This window comes from Bos mutus, chromosome 4 (genome assembly GCF_027580195.1).
Source record: "Bos mutus isolate GX-2022 chromosome 4, NWIPB_WYAK_1.1, whole genome shotgun sequence".
NCBI classification, from domain to species: domain Eukaryota; kingdom Metazoa; phylum Chordata; class Mammalia; order Artiodactyla; family Bovidae; genus Bos; species Bos mutus.
In genome coordinates this window covers 71761950-71776912 of record NC_091620.1, presented here as the reverse complement: position 1 = coordinate 71776912, position 14963 = coordinate 71761950, and the positions used below count along the sequence as shown (strand labels likewise).

Genomic DNA, 14963 nt, shown 5'->3' with positions numbered 1-14963 from the left:
GAATCCAAATTAAAGTTAGAGAAATAGAAGACTAATCATCAGAAATGTTCACTCAAGTCACATTAAAAAAAGTATATATAAAATTTAAATAAATTTTAAGGTACTTTGCAGGTATAACTAAGCCAATCTGCATCTAGCTCTTAGAGATATAACTCTAGCCTGTTGTGGAGGAGAGAGTCCTCTGTCAGGAAAAAGGTATGAACCAAATCCAAATCTTTGAAATCCTTTCATACTAGTGCAGAATACTAATAACTCCATCTGAGGTAAGTCTTTGAGGTCAACAATGTGACCCTTAAAGTATCCCCTTTTCTATTATGCATTGCCCTTAAACTGATCTAAGTATAGCAAGCACATGCATGTTACTGAAAAATAAATCCATGTATCTGTGGCAAGGGTACTAGGATTTTACTACAGTAAAGGCTTGCTCACTTCATAACTTTTCCCCTTTTGTTACTTTTTATTCTATTAGTGATATCTTGTTACCATGAGAAGCAAAGACAACCTTGAGAACCTAGAGACCTAGAGCACAGTGTTTTAGGATCAGAAAGGTAGAAGGCAACTGGAGGAGCAGAAGAAGGAAACCTAGAACTCCCCAAAGAATGATGGAGGTGAACTAAGGTAGGGAACCAATCCATGTTTCTTTTTTTTTTTTTTTCTGAGCTATGGTTTTGGCCCTTTATTCTGTTAACATAGTAGACTTCATTGATTAATTTTCATGTGGATCCCCTACACACATCATCGAAAAAGCGATAGAGTTCCAGAAAAACATCTGCTTTACTGACTATGCCAAAGCCTTTGTGTGGATCACAACGAACTGTGGAAAATTCTTCAAGAGATGGGAATGCCAGACCACCTGACCTGCCTCCTGAGAAACCTGCATGCAGATCAAGAAGCAACAGTTAGAACTGGACATGGAACAACAGACCAGTTCCAAATTGGGAAAGGAGTACCTCAAGGCTGCATGCTGTTATCCTGCTTATTTAACTTATATGCAGAGTACATCATGAGAAATGCTGGACTGGATGAAGCACAAGCTGGAATCAAGATTGCTGGGAGAAATATCAATAACCTCAGATATGCAGATGACACCACCCTTATGGCAGAAAGTGAAGAAGAACTGAAGAGCCTCTTGATGAAAGTCAAAGGGCAGAGTGAAAAGTTGGCTTAAAGCTCAACATTCAGAAAACTAAACTCATAGCATCTTGTCCCATCACTTCATGGCAAATAGATGAGGAAACAATGGAAACAGTAACAGATGGGGAAACAATGGGCTCCAAAATCACTGCAGATGGTGACTGCAGCCATAAATTAAAAGACGCTTGCTCCCTGGAAGAAAAGTTATAACCAATCTAGACAGGATATTAAAAAGCAGAGACATTACTTTGCCAACAAAGGTCTGTCTAGTCAAAGCTATGGTTTTTCCAGTAGTCATGTATGGATGTGAGAGTTGAACTATAAAGAAAGCTGAACACCGAAGAATCGATGCTTTTGAACTGTGGTGTTGGAGAAGACTCGAGAGTCCCTTGGACAGCACGGAGATCCAACCAGTCCATCCTAGAGGAAATCAATCCTGAATATTCATTGGAAGGACTGATGTTGAAGCTGAAACTCCAATACTTTGGCCACCTGATGCGAAGAACTGACTCATTTGAAAAGACCTTGATGCTGGGAAAAACTGAAGGCGGCAGAGAAGGGGATGATAGAGGACGAGATGGCATCACCGACTCGATGGACATGAGTTTGAGTAAGCTCCGGGAGTTGGTGATGGACAGGGAAGCCTGGTGTACTGAAGTTCATGGGGTCGCAAAGAGTCAGACATGACTTACAGACAGAACTGAACACACACCCTTTGATACAGACTCCTAGGAGCTTGTCAAGAGCTACTAGGGAGTTGGTTGTTCAGCTGCCTGCAGCTTGGGTTCCCCCTTCTAAGACTACCAGAAAATGATTCTAGTGTCACAACTAGAACCTCACAGTTCACCTTCCTAAAATATTGACAGTGTTTACATATTTGCTTATTTTTAATGCATGATGGCTAGGTGAGCTGACATGATTGTATGTGCATGCTAAGTCGTTGACTCTTTGTGACCCCATGGACTGTAGTCTGCCACGCTCCTCTGTCCATAGGGATTCTCCAGGCAAGAATCCTGGAGTGGGTTGCCATGCCCTCCTCCAGGGGATCTTCCTGACCCAGGGATCCAACCCGAGTCTCTTGTATCTTCTGTATTGGCAGGCAAGTTCTTTACCACTAGCGCCACCTGGGAAGCCCAGGTGAGCTGACATTCTCACTCAAATTTGCTCAACTTCTTGATTCAAAGATATACACTGAAGGAGTAGAAATGAATTGACCTGAATCATCTCTCTTAAATTATCTCTCACTTTTCCTCTTTTTTCTAAGTCTTTCTCCTTTTCTGAAGTCAAGTTATCACCTACTATCTCTTATTTTTCCCGTTTCTGAGTACTGTCAGGGGTACAATACAGTAATAGTTCAGGACCATATTATCCTTCGACTATTGCATTCAATATATGTATTCTAGGCATATTCTCAGAGAAGGCAATGGCACCCCACTCCAGTACTCTTGCCTGGAAAATCCCATGGACGGAGGAGCCTGGTGGGCTGAAGTCCATGGGGTCGCTAAGAGTCGGACACGACTGAGCGACTTCACTTTCACTTTTCACTGTCATGCATTGGAGAAGGCAATGGCAACCCACTCCAGTGTTCTTGCCTGGAGAATCCCAGGGACGGGGGAGCCTGGTGGGCTGCCGTCTATGGGGTCGCACAGAGTCGGATACGACTGAAGCGACTTAGCAGCAGCAGCAGGCATATTCTAGGCCTACACATAAAGAAGATAGTAACAACACAAGAGTAGAAGTTGAAGGACATACCCCAAGGCCATTGGTTACAACATAACTACATTTGAAGGAACAATTCAAGAGATCTCTTGTTAACTTCTGTAGCAAGGCTCCACCAGAACCGAAGGAAACATTTTCAATACTCCATTTTTTTTGCTTCATGCCTTCCACAATCTAGATTAAAGAAGAAAATTTTAAAAAGTCAGGTAATTTGGGAGTGGAAAGAAGTTATTTTTCCATGGGCCATACTGATGAATAAACCATCTAAAGCTGTTTATAACACAGTAAACAATGAGCTAAGAATAAGGCCTACATGAAGTTACATCCCACTTTTTTTCTTTTAAAAGACCCACCCACCTCAAAGAGGGAAGCCCAGGAATAAGTGTAGAAGGAGGGGATTTCATTCAAAGTTCCTGAATCTGTACTGTTATCAGTGATTGTGGTTTAGGTTGGGGGAATAAAGGGAATGAGAGGTAGAAAAAAATGGCTATCAATACACAAGGTTACTTGAGTAAACTCTCATCTACCTCTTTAATTTACTGCCCAGATGCCAGTAGCACAAGCAATGAGGCCCAGATATTTGCCCCAAATTAGTAGATTCTGTGACTCTACTCATCATTAATAAATTTCAATACATGTTGTCACATGTCACAGTGCAAGTCATGTAATGGGGGTGCTTAAAATCATCAGATATTAGTGATTAAAAAAAAAGTGTAAAGTACTCCCTCTAATTTAAGAGTTGAGGCACTGGCAGTCGTCTGGCCCTGGCTGGTACCCTAGTGCCATAAGCAAAACTATGAACTGATTGGGAGCTAAGATTTATCACTGGATCATTTTTTTGGCAGAATTATCTAAAAAGCCAGGAAGAAAGACCTATATAAACACAGACTTCTAACAACTAGACTATTTCTTTCAAGGGACACATAATTTAAATTTTACATTAATTTATTACTTTATTATCAGTCTTATTTGCATTTCTTTTTCCCAGGCAGGACTTGGTTAACTAGTGTCTTTCTTCTTATGTAACATACTCAATCACTTTTATGGTAGAAGGTAGCAGATAAAGTTTAATAACCATTCTTTTAATTTCATACTAGTCAAAAGGAAGTAATAGTCAAAAGGAAGTAATTATAAAGTATGGGGTTTTTAAATTTAAACAGAACTTTCAGAAGTGATTAGAAAATCAAAATCAAGTTTAATAGGTTTATGTGAATTATTCATACAGATTTGTTATATACTTCCCAATACCAAGAGTCTCAAACTGACCTCTTATCTAAGTGAGGAATAGCTGCTGCTGTTTATTCACTAAGTCGTACCTGACTTTTGCAACCCCCATGAACAGTAGCCCAACATGTTTCTCTGTCCATGGGATTTTCCAGGCAAGAATACTGGAGTGCCATTTCCTTCTCCAGGGGATTTTCCTGATCCAGGGCTTGAACCCATATCTCCTGCATTGGCAGGCAGATTCTTTACCACTTTTCAACATTATAAGATACAAATATATAAACTCCAAGGACCTACATCTTTTAACAAATCCACATTTAGAAATGCAACTTTCTTTTTAAATCTCAGTCTAACTCTCCTGCTGTATGTCAGGAATCAAGATGGAGACATATGCAATTTATTTTAAAGTAATTCTCATGTCTTTTTATTATTACATTTGAATTCAAAATACTCAAGGGCCCTGAATTTTCTCACTGAACTGTAAACCAAGTATAACTAAAACAATAACGAAAACCTTATAAAACAACGTGAAATTAAAGTTCTAATAAGTGAATTTCAACACAGAAGAAACACAAGGAGTAGAACAGAAAAATGGAGTAAAAGAAACAAAGACCGACAGACGGAGGGTAAGGAGATCTGGGTAAAATATAGAGCAAACAGTTTCAGACCTGTCACTTGATTTTAGGTACACCTCAGAAGCACAAGAATGAGAAATTAACAAAGAAACAGTACCACCTAATGTCATATTCTGTCTTTTAGGACCAATTTCTTTAAGGTGTTCTTCCCATACAGCTTCACCATCACAAGTTGTGAAATTTAGACAATTTAAAGTTTATGTGAATTTTTCTATTAATGTTACTGGATGTTACAGAATTAGAGGAAATATTACCTTTAAAAAATTTTACACATATAAATTAAAAGGAAACCTGACTAGACAAAAAGTCTATATAAATTCCTTTCCTTGTTTCTAAAAACTTATTTTGACCCATCTCCAATATGGAAAGAGAGCAGGTATTATCCTTTAGGTAATGAGTGCATGTATTAACACAAACTACTCATTCTCTGACCATTCTGTTTAAGGTTTTACCAATGCCAGAGAATGTGTGTCTTGGGATTTAACTTTTTGTTTATGGAGTTATTTTTTTAAGAAAGGTTCAAGTTCTGAACTGATTCTCAACTTTAAAAATGCATATACATTTTCAAACTTTATTTTAGCAAAATGAAAAAAAAAGAAAAGCCAAAGAGCTTCAGTTTTTAAAGAGGAGTTCAAATACCCGATGGAACAACCGAACTTAAAGAGCTGCCCCTAAGAATAAGGAAGGACAGGGATAAGCAATGGGAAGAGCACTGGGCTGGTAGATATTCTGTTAAACAGTACCTTGCCCAGGTTTCTTCATCTGAAAGGGACCTGTTGAAACGGAGGTTGGGTACTAGTTCTTAACTGACACCATGTCAGAAACCTTCAATTCAGCTGAGCTAGAAGACAACAGCAATTAAATATGCCAACTGAGATTTCTATACTCAGGTCCTCCCTCCTCTTTGCTGAAGACTTTTCTTCTATTTCTTCCTTTGTACATCAAAGCCCCTAGGATGCCCCAACACCAAATGTCTTAGAAGAGCTGGGGAAGTTTCCACTTATCTTAGGCAAGGCGGTTTGGAAGAGCTGGTGGAAGAAACCTCATTTCTGTTATTTTAAGAGATCTATTTCAGACCTCATTTGGAACTCTAAATACATGTCACCACAGAAGTACTGAGAGTTATATGCAATAGTTCTTTCTTTTAAATGAATCTTTAGAAAACAAACTGTTCATAACTGGAGTACTGACCTTCCTCTAACCACACCAACCCTTTCAAACAGAAAATTCTTTTGGTAACTTGTGTTATACAAGTGGATATCATCTGAAACTAGTATACATTAAAATGTCAGTGCTTTATCATAGTTGACAATCTATATCATGGTATCAGTGATAGTCTTAATTGTTGTGGAGTGCTTTACATATTAAAAGTATAGTTCTTTAGAAACGTATTTGAGAAACAAAAGAGGAAAATGGTTTAAGATAATATAAAACTTACACTGTTTGACTAACAATAGTGATAACAGTCAATGCTAAATTTAGAGGAGGTAACAAACCATTCTATACATCTGAAAAAGCACAGTATCAAAAAGAGTAGTATCATTCAGGTTTCACATTATTAGAGTATGTGAAGTTCCATTCTATTGAAACTGAGACCTTTTTGTACAGTGTTAAGAAACAAAAAGTTAAGACTTTTTGTTTTACATATAAAGAGTACTCTTTGGCATTTTCTTGTTTCCTAGTGACACTTCTTTGGGCTCATCATCCACAGTGGCCAATGAGGACTGGGAGTATGGTTTGGCTGGTATGTCTATATTTTAAGTTACTATTATCTATAAATTTTAAGCATTTAACAGAAAAGACATACACTGTCTTACTAAAAGAATAACAATTGTACTTAAATTATTGTTATTGTTATCAAATTAGTAAACAGTTTAATTATAAGAATTACCTTATTGAAACTTTTTAATATAAAATACATACCTCTTGTAAGGTATTAATATCTACTCCATCTCCTTGAATAACTCTAAGATAAGGTGGTAGCAACTTGTAGCCCTTCGAGTTCTCAGTAACAGGGAACTTCTTACCTAAAATATCCAAAACCTGTTTGGAAAAATACACATCCAACACAAAATAACTAAGACTGAAAAAAAGTGTAAAAACTTTCCAAAGTTAAAAAGACTTTGCTAACAATCTTGAATATAAAAATTTAATTACTTAAATTTTATATTACCATGTATAAGCCTTCTAAAATTTCATCTCAATTCTATTTGATTTTTAGAACAGGCATGCAATTTTCTATCAAGCCAATTTATGCTGTAAAGTGGCTCAAAACGTAAGTATTTTTCCCTCACATTTTTCTAATTAGATTCAGAGAAAAAATCCTTTAACATTAGAAACTTACAATGGTAAATATAATATTTTTAAAAGGTATATAAAACATCATTTAAAAAACTCATGATGATACTTTTGAGTTGGATTTTTTTCTGCTTGTGCCAATAATTTAATTTGTCTGATATAACTCAAACATGAATCCAGCTGAATTTTCTGAAGTCCTTCTCACTTAACAATAACACCAATTTTATTTTAAGCCAAATTGCTTAATATGCAAGTTGTGCAACTCATTCACTAACTATTGAAAGTTTGGTAGCAGCTGAAATACTTCAACACTGACTGAAAATTTATCAGAAAGCTTCCTCAGAGATTCAAAGGTTCTACCCAACCATCACTCCCTTTTCCTAAATAAACTGGTTTAATATTCTAACGATGACAAAATTCCATATGGTAACTCAGTTGATTCTTGAAACCAGGTTTGTATATTTTTATTAGGTAACAGAAAAAACATGAAACCTGTTCAGTTTGCTAAACCAAATCAGTTCATATTTCAGGCTAAGATAAAACCATCAGACTGGTCTTTTACTTAACAGGATAGGAAAAGACCTCCTTGATTCTACACCCCACTGTTTTAAAGGGTAATTCATCACCTAATCAGCTGGCAAACAGTGTGGTAAAGAGAGATGGTATGATAGTCATAAAGACCTATGCTGGCTATTTGGCTTATTTTATTACATGTTGTCTGACCTTCAGCAAGTGAATTTTAACCTAAGCTGGTTTATTTGTCTATAAAAAAAAGAGTTGTAATACGGATCATAAAGTTTTCGGAGATTCAATGACACAATTAAGCAAAGCATGTAACACACTATTTTTCTAGTAGTAAGCATCAATAACCTGTTTCTATTAGTGCTTTTCAAAGAAGGTAAACCAAGTCCTAAAAACTTATAAAAGAAAGAAGAAGAAAAAAAAAGACAACAAGGCTACCTTGAGGACCGGTAGTATCACTAAAGAATCTCTACTTGAAAAGTATTTTCAAATTATTTTTGTTCCACATTACCTTGCACATACTTCTTTTGCACTAAAACCTTCAAAGGTACAGCAATAACTTGTGATAAAGGCAGAGAAAGAAACCACAAACTTGGTAACCAAATCACAGGACTGGTTAAAAATGGTAATAGGATTTATTAATCTTCAAGGTAAGTAGAAAAGAAAGTATCTATTCAACAGTCAACAGTACTTAATAGTCTATTTGACAGTTACATATTAGTAACCCTTTACTCTGGAAATACTTTCTCTAGTTATTAATGTGTGACCTTGGGCAAATCTATTAACTCTCTCTGGGCTGCAACTCTAAAATAAGGGGACTGGTCCAGATAGTTCTGAAATGGTGTGTGTATGAATGAAATTAAAAGTAGTGTTGATGCAGCTGGTCTATTGGCACTTTTAATAATCAAGTTACGTATTAAAATTTACCTTTAATACAGTGTCAAGAGGATTTCCAGAATCAGGTCTGATTATTAGTGGTGCCTCTGTACTTCTTGATACTATTAAATGTCTTAAATCTTCACCCCATGTTTTCTCACACGCATTATAAATGTCATAGCTATCGCTGACCACAGATACAGGCACTGATGAAAACTGTGTTACTATATGTTCAAAAGCATCTTTTTCATGGTCCTTCCCCCAAGCTGTTATGGTACTAGAAAACAAAATGAAAATACAGATTTACTTAGGTAGACACATTATCTGTTCCTGAATTATATCTCATGTTTACTATACTACACCATCAACAGTGCAGAGAAGGTGAGTGATTTAGTTTAATGAATGCACATCAAGAGGTTAGTTGAATATTAGTTGAGCCAAACCAAACTACCCTTTGGCCAATTTTTAAGACTACAAGTAATCTCTCCAATAGTTATTCAAACTCTTAAGTCATATTCAACCAAAGGATAAATGATATTATTTTCTTTTTTAGTACTCCTGAACCTAACTCATTTAAAATGAGTAAGCTAAAAAAGCACCTGTTAAATACTATATACATTATGCTAAGATGTTAGAAAGAATGAACACATACTCCCATTATTTCACTAAGCAATGCAGTTCCCTTTTGTGAATTTTCAAAACCATATACCAATAATAATAAGGACATATATTTTATCTTTCTTACTCTCCAAACCTTACACTTAAAAGACAATTACTTAGGCAATTACTTATACTGTATCATGCATATATATAGTCAACTAACTAACTCTTTACCTGTTGTATCTTTAATTGGCCTGTAATAGGCATTTATTTTACTTATAGATTATCTACTAACTAACATATGCCCAGGAAGTAAGAATTACAATATTTAGTTTGAGCTAAACATAATTAAGATGGGAAATAGTGTGAGAGTTTCTATTAGGCAAGAATGATAACAGTAATTTTTATACTGTCCTTTTTGAACAGATTAACTGCATTTAACTAAAGTACTTGCTGATTAACTTATAATATAAATAACAAATTCTTAATGAGAACCTAATAATTTTAGAATTGTTATGATTTTCTCATGCCCAGTAATTTTACTTTCTCCCTAATTTATTAGTTTTTGCCTCTACTTCATTTTCCAAAGTAAAATAATGGAAAGTGAAACAACCCATTCATTTAATCCCATGCAGATATGTTTATCTCCAAACTATTTAAAGAGTCATACTATTTTTGAAACTGTTTTCTTTTTCCCTCTAAAGGACTAAAGTAAACAACTTCTCTCATGCTGTCAATGATATGCTGGGGACAGCAGAGGATGTACACTTCAGGGATACATACAGACTTCGCTATCCAGAACTACTGAAATGGAGTGAGAGCATATTTATATAAAATTTATTTTATAGTGAACAAAGTAGCTATGATGCCTACTCTCCACTTCATGCAAGCACCTACCAGTTGAAAGGAAAATTAAGACATGGATAAAGAAAGCTCTTTCTTCAAATCAAGAATTGCTATGGTCTTCTCTGTAAGGGACTTCCTCGTGGCTCAAATGGTAAAGTGCCTGCCTACAATGTGGGAGACCCGGGTTCAATCTCTGGGTTGGGAAGATCCCCTGGAGAAGGAAATGGCAACCCACTCCAGTATTCTTGCCTAGAAAATACCACGGATGGAAGAGCCTGGTAGGCTATAGTCCATGGGGTCGCAAAGAGTCGGACACGACTAAGTCGGACAGGACTTTTCTTCTTTCTTTCTCTGTAAGGGAGAGAATTAAGCTCAAAGAATACTAGCACTGGAGAGCTTTGCAATGTAAGAACCAACTCTGAAGAGGTTATTTCAATGCAGTCATCTAACTCTGTGTGTATCACTTCTAGAAAACTTACTAGTTTAGTCTTTATCTTACTTGCTTTCTCTTTGGCATTTGAACTTTCCTGAAGCTTTATTTTCCAATGACTTCACTGACGTATCTCATGTTTTGATTTTTCCCCCTATTTCTTTGGTCCTCTTCTGTTTCCCCTAGAGGCTGTGCTCGCCTTCCTCAGTATGACCTGGGCACTAGTCTGTCTCTCTATACCTCCCTATGTGAAAACCACTCAAAGCTTTTAAAAAAATACCCTTATAGTGAGTTTCCAAAATCTGTACCTTAGCCCAGGTTTCCCCCACCTCCACACCGCCCCCCGCAGACTCCAGATCCATTTTGTTGGGGAGGAAAATGAGTATCTCATCATCCCATAGACATTTCCTAGAGCACCCTCCACATAATGCAATCATAACACCTATTTTATTTGGTATATAGAGATCATAAATATTTGGTCAGTGACTTCTACTTATACTACCATTCCAATTTTCAGCATCATATTTGATACATTTCCAGTTTGAGGAAGAGGTATATAATTGAATATTTCTAAGTCTATATTCATATATTCTTTAAGAAAATATAACAATAATGGCAATGTTCTAAATTTTAGCATTTTCTTATTTTAAAGTTATCTTAGATGTTAGTTCATTTTTCCTCAATGACCTTCTGATGTTGGAAATGCAAAAATTTTTGCTCCTCCTTTTGTTGGCTTGGATGGAGGAAATGAACAGAGAGATAAATGAGTTGCCCAAGGCCACCCAGTATGTCAGCTGTAAGGTCACTCCTATTTCCCAACTTTCAATCTAGAGCTCTTTTCACTGTACTATGCTGTTGTTTAAAAAGACTTATCTATTTAAGAACAGCTGATATATTAAGGAGTCAGATTTGCAGATGTAATAAATATTATGAGGCTATAAAAACACAGTTGATTTTCACCCTGTATTAACATGAAATTCCTAAAGAAAATATCTTTATTCTGAGATTTGTAGTATCACACTCATGATGTTATTACTTTGAAACAAAACCATTAATACAGAGTACTCTTTATTAGTACTGTATTAGTAAGTTTTTAAAAGGTATGCATGTATCTAAGACCAAAAATTAAAATACTGCAACCCTTAAATCTTGATCTGTTAATGTCACTCTTATTTTCCTAGTTTCACTAGTCTTGAAACTTACATGTGAAAATATTTCAAGTCCCTACTAAGAGAGCAATGCTAGTAAACGTTAGCTGAATCCACTTTCTCTTGAGCCCCAGTTCAAGTCATCATTTCAGCAATTTCATCTCCCAAGCCTCTGCTCATGTTTATCCCCTTCTTTTATTTAGACACTTGGTTCTGAATCTCATCATCTAAATTATTGCAACATTTCCTATAAACCCTAACTTCTCATTTTTCTCTATTTTTCAATTCATAAGATAGCCCACTATCAAAGTGATCTTTCTACAACATTTCTGACACTACTTCTTTGCTCAAAAACTTAAATGCCCACCCTCATTTGAAAATGGAATTAGAATAACCCAGCACATTCAATGTGAAAATACATTTGAGGCCTTTTACTTATTAACCTGTCTTTCCAGCCCACCTGACGTTACCTACAAAATCTCCGTACAAGATACATTTCAGTCCTTATTCCTTAAGCACATCCATATTTGCCTCTTTAATGACAATGCTTAACACACGGTAGGTACGTAATAAATATTTATTCAGAGAATAAAGAATCCCGTAGTGTCTGCCATTAAATTTTACCAAACATTCAAGAAGTCAATATTTACATACCATCTCTATAAAGCCTTTCTTCATCCTACCAGTGGAATATGACCCTATTTCTCCTTCCTCTGCACTGCTGCAGTACTTTAATTGTATCATTTTAAGAGCACTTTAACAGAGCAGAATGTTGCTAGTGTACTTTTTATCCAAAAGATAGGATTAATTCTTTATGTCTTTCCATCCCTTGTAGCATCCAGTAGACTGCTGGGATCAAAGCTCAGCTTCACTCATTGCTGGTTTTAGCACCGTGTTCTTGTTGTATGAATCAGAAATAAGGATTGGCATACATTTAAAAAACTCCACTAACTTCCAGTAAAATTAACTCTAGAACCAGAGCAGCTATAGCCTGGACTATAATAGTTTTCTAGTTTAACTTGAATGGAGGAAACCTAAGAATCTGAACACTCTTCCTTTCATCAAAAGGGTTAACTCGCTCATCTACAATTCAAGGTACTGGGCTCAGAAGATAATTTCCAGAACAAAGATAAGTGAAGTTATGTAGAAGAGCAGGGAAAGAGAGAACACTGACCAGGTGTCACAATGAGTGCTTCTAGACTTCAAGTACACGACTTATCTGTACATGGCAATAGAGAAGCTAACATTTTTTAAACAATAAAACTTATAGAGCAATATAAAAGTTAGAAAAAGAACTCCTAAATTGTTTCTATTAGGACAGTTAAAAGTTTTGTCTACCTTCCTGACACCAGTTTTTATATACAGTATAAAGAAGATTTACTGTAGTACCTATCTGTGTAGTTAAACAAAATATGACTCAGTTACAAAAATGAAGAAGCTTATTTATGAAAAACCAATGTGAGATAACAGAAGGATGAAAACAGAAATTTTACCTGTGTTCTGCCGCTGGTACAGAATAGCCTGGAACAGGGTCTTTTGTTCCATAATATTTTTTAATTAAAGCAATTCCTGCTACTGTATCTGTTCCTTTGAAGTTAACCAAATGAGCAGACGCTCCTATGCCAGCAGTCTGCAAAATAAACCATAAACCAAATTCCAAAAAAAGAAAAAGACCTATACTTGAAGTACAGAGCATAGCCCCCAAAGGAGTTACTGTCTTCAGTTATTTTTAAAGAGAAGTCAACCGTTACCTCCTCAAAGAGACCTACTTAAATAATAGTAATCTACCTGCACTTCCCATCATCCTCTTTTCCACTACTCTGTCTTGTGCTTCTCAGTAGTAGTATCTGACATGTTTATTACATATATTTAGTCATCTGTCCATCCATCCATCAAATATATAAAGGAGGGAGATGTTTACTGAAGACTATTATTTCAGGTATCTTTAACAGAGGCTGACACATATTAGGTATTTAATATCCTTGACTGAATTTCTGGAATTTCAAAATGTGACCTACTTCCCATATAACTTCCTAGTAACTTCCTAACTTTATACTGGTAACCTAACCAACAATCTATATTTTATTAATTGAGGTTCCCTCCAGTTTCTTACCTCTTGGGAAGAGACTCCTCTGTAGCCAAAATCATGTAACTTGTATTCCAGACCATCTAAGTTACCAGATGTTTCTAATAAGTATTTGGCCAATATTTTCTTCTGCTCTCTAGAATTTGTGGCCACTGTGATTGGATACCAGGACTGAACAAGAATAGTCTGTAGTAATAAAATTAACCACAAACATTAATACATAAAAAATTGGATTCTTTCTGGGGAAAATCCTAGCTTTCTCTGGAGTTATGTCCTGGACTGTCATACTAGTAGAAATACCAATTGGACATTTCAGCTGTATGGTGGGAAGCCTACCACATGTATTTCAGATACAGTGCCGAGCTCAGCTCTCAAATCCATAATACGAAGGATAAGCAAACTAGGCCCCAAACAGTAGAGAATGTTGAATTACCTATTTTTCCATCCAAAGCTCCAAAGAAGCAAATTTTATGAAGACTATCTGTGATGAAGGACCGATGTATTTATTTTCAATCTATCATGGATCAATAGTTTTATAAACTATATTCACACTTGGATGCTAAGGCAATTTCTATAGAAGTTTCTAAATGCTTATCCTTGATTTTTATATTTCATGCAGACCTGCACTGAAGACCTCATGGACCAGCACTGGTCCATGGACTGCACCTTGAATAGTATACATCTAGAGGAGTTATTTTTTCACTCCTCTAGGTAGTACTGGATCTAATTTTTCCTTGGATCTAATATGACTACTGGAAGGTTATGTATGTGAGATACTTTTGCTTAGTACTAGACAATTCAATTCACAGAGTTATGTTTTATGTCCTTGGCATTTATCAAAAGTCATTATAAAAGAGCCACATGAAACATTTCTGCATATGCTGTTTACTTCTGAGGTCCCTATTTTGTAATTCAGTTCCTATTATAGAGTTTTCCAAATGAGGAGATGAAAGAATTGCTACCTTCTAATACTAAGACTTGCTACTTCCTGATAAGAACTGTCTCTTGGTTTTCTCCCCTTTTCCTTGGCTTCCAGGCAACTCCAAAAAATGTCTAATCACAGCAACTATATTAATTATTACGACTTAGGAATTCACTCCTCCATTCTAGGATCATAATTTCCTATTCTTTTTGTAAACCAGATAGCCTGCTATTACAGCAGCTTCAAATTTTAGACAGGAAAAAAAAAAATTTTAGAAAGAGCTGCTAAGATGACAACAAGTCTGTGCTCACTCAAAAAGCTACTTTCTAAGTTTTACAAAACACGCTTTTACTGAATACCAGCTAAGTGACCAATAAATAAAATAAGTAAAAATAAAAAGATTATTTATTCTTGGACTTCCCAACTCAGTCCCCTAAAAAGAAAAACTGCATTAGACTCTTGCGATTAACTATGGCTCCAAGTTCTTTGCGGCTCCTTCCATCAAGAGGTGTAATTTATCTCT

General features: G+C 35.9%; 1 protein-coding gene and 1 long non-coding RNA gene across 3 annotated transcripts in view; one reads left to right on the top strand and one right to left on the bottom strand.

The window, feature by feature from the left end:
- Nucleotides 1-14963, bottom strand: part of NAMPT (nicotinamide phosphoribosyltransferase) — a 40671-nt gene that overhangs the window by 7836 nt on the left and 17872 nt on the right. Inside the window, exons 5-9 of the mRNA XM_070369630.1 lie at nucleotides 13546-13704; nucleotides 12926-13062; nucleotides 8460-8685; nucleotides 6636-6755; nucleotides 2887-3027 (exon numbers count right to left, since the gene is read on the bottom strand). Of these exons, the coding sequence (XP_070225731.1) occupies nucleotides 2887-3027; nucleotides 6636-6755; nucleotides 8460-8685; nucleotides 12926-13062; nucleotides 13546-13704 (783 nt within the window). The remainder of the gene's footprint in view (nucleotides 1-2886; nucleotides 3028-6635; nucleotides 6756-8459; nucleotides 8686-12925; nucleotides 13063-13545; nucleotides 13705-14963) is intronic.
- Nucleotides 4-14963, top strand: part of LOC138987630 (uncharacterized) — a 31899-nt gene continuing 16939 nt past the window's right edge. The window contains exons 1-4 of one of the 2 annotated variants that reach the window (XR_011464016.1): nucleotides 4-618; nucleotides 6395-6456; nucleotides 6934-6987; nucleotides 9713-10019. This is a non-coding gene — a long non-coding RNA (uncharacterized lncRNA). Of the gene's footprint in view, nucleotides 619-6394; nucleotides 6457-6933; nucleotides 6988-9712; nucleotides 10020-14963 lie in introns of those variants that run through there. The other variant, XR_011464017.1, reaches the window with a different exon arrangement.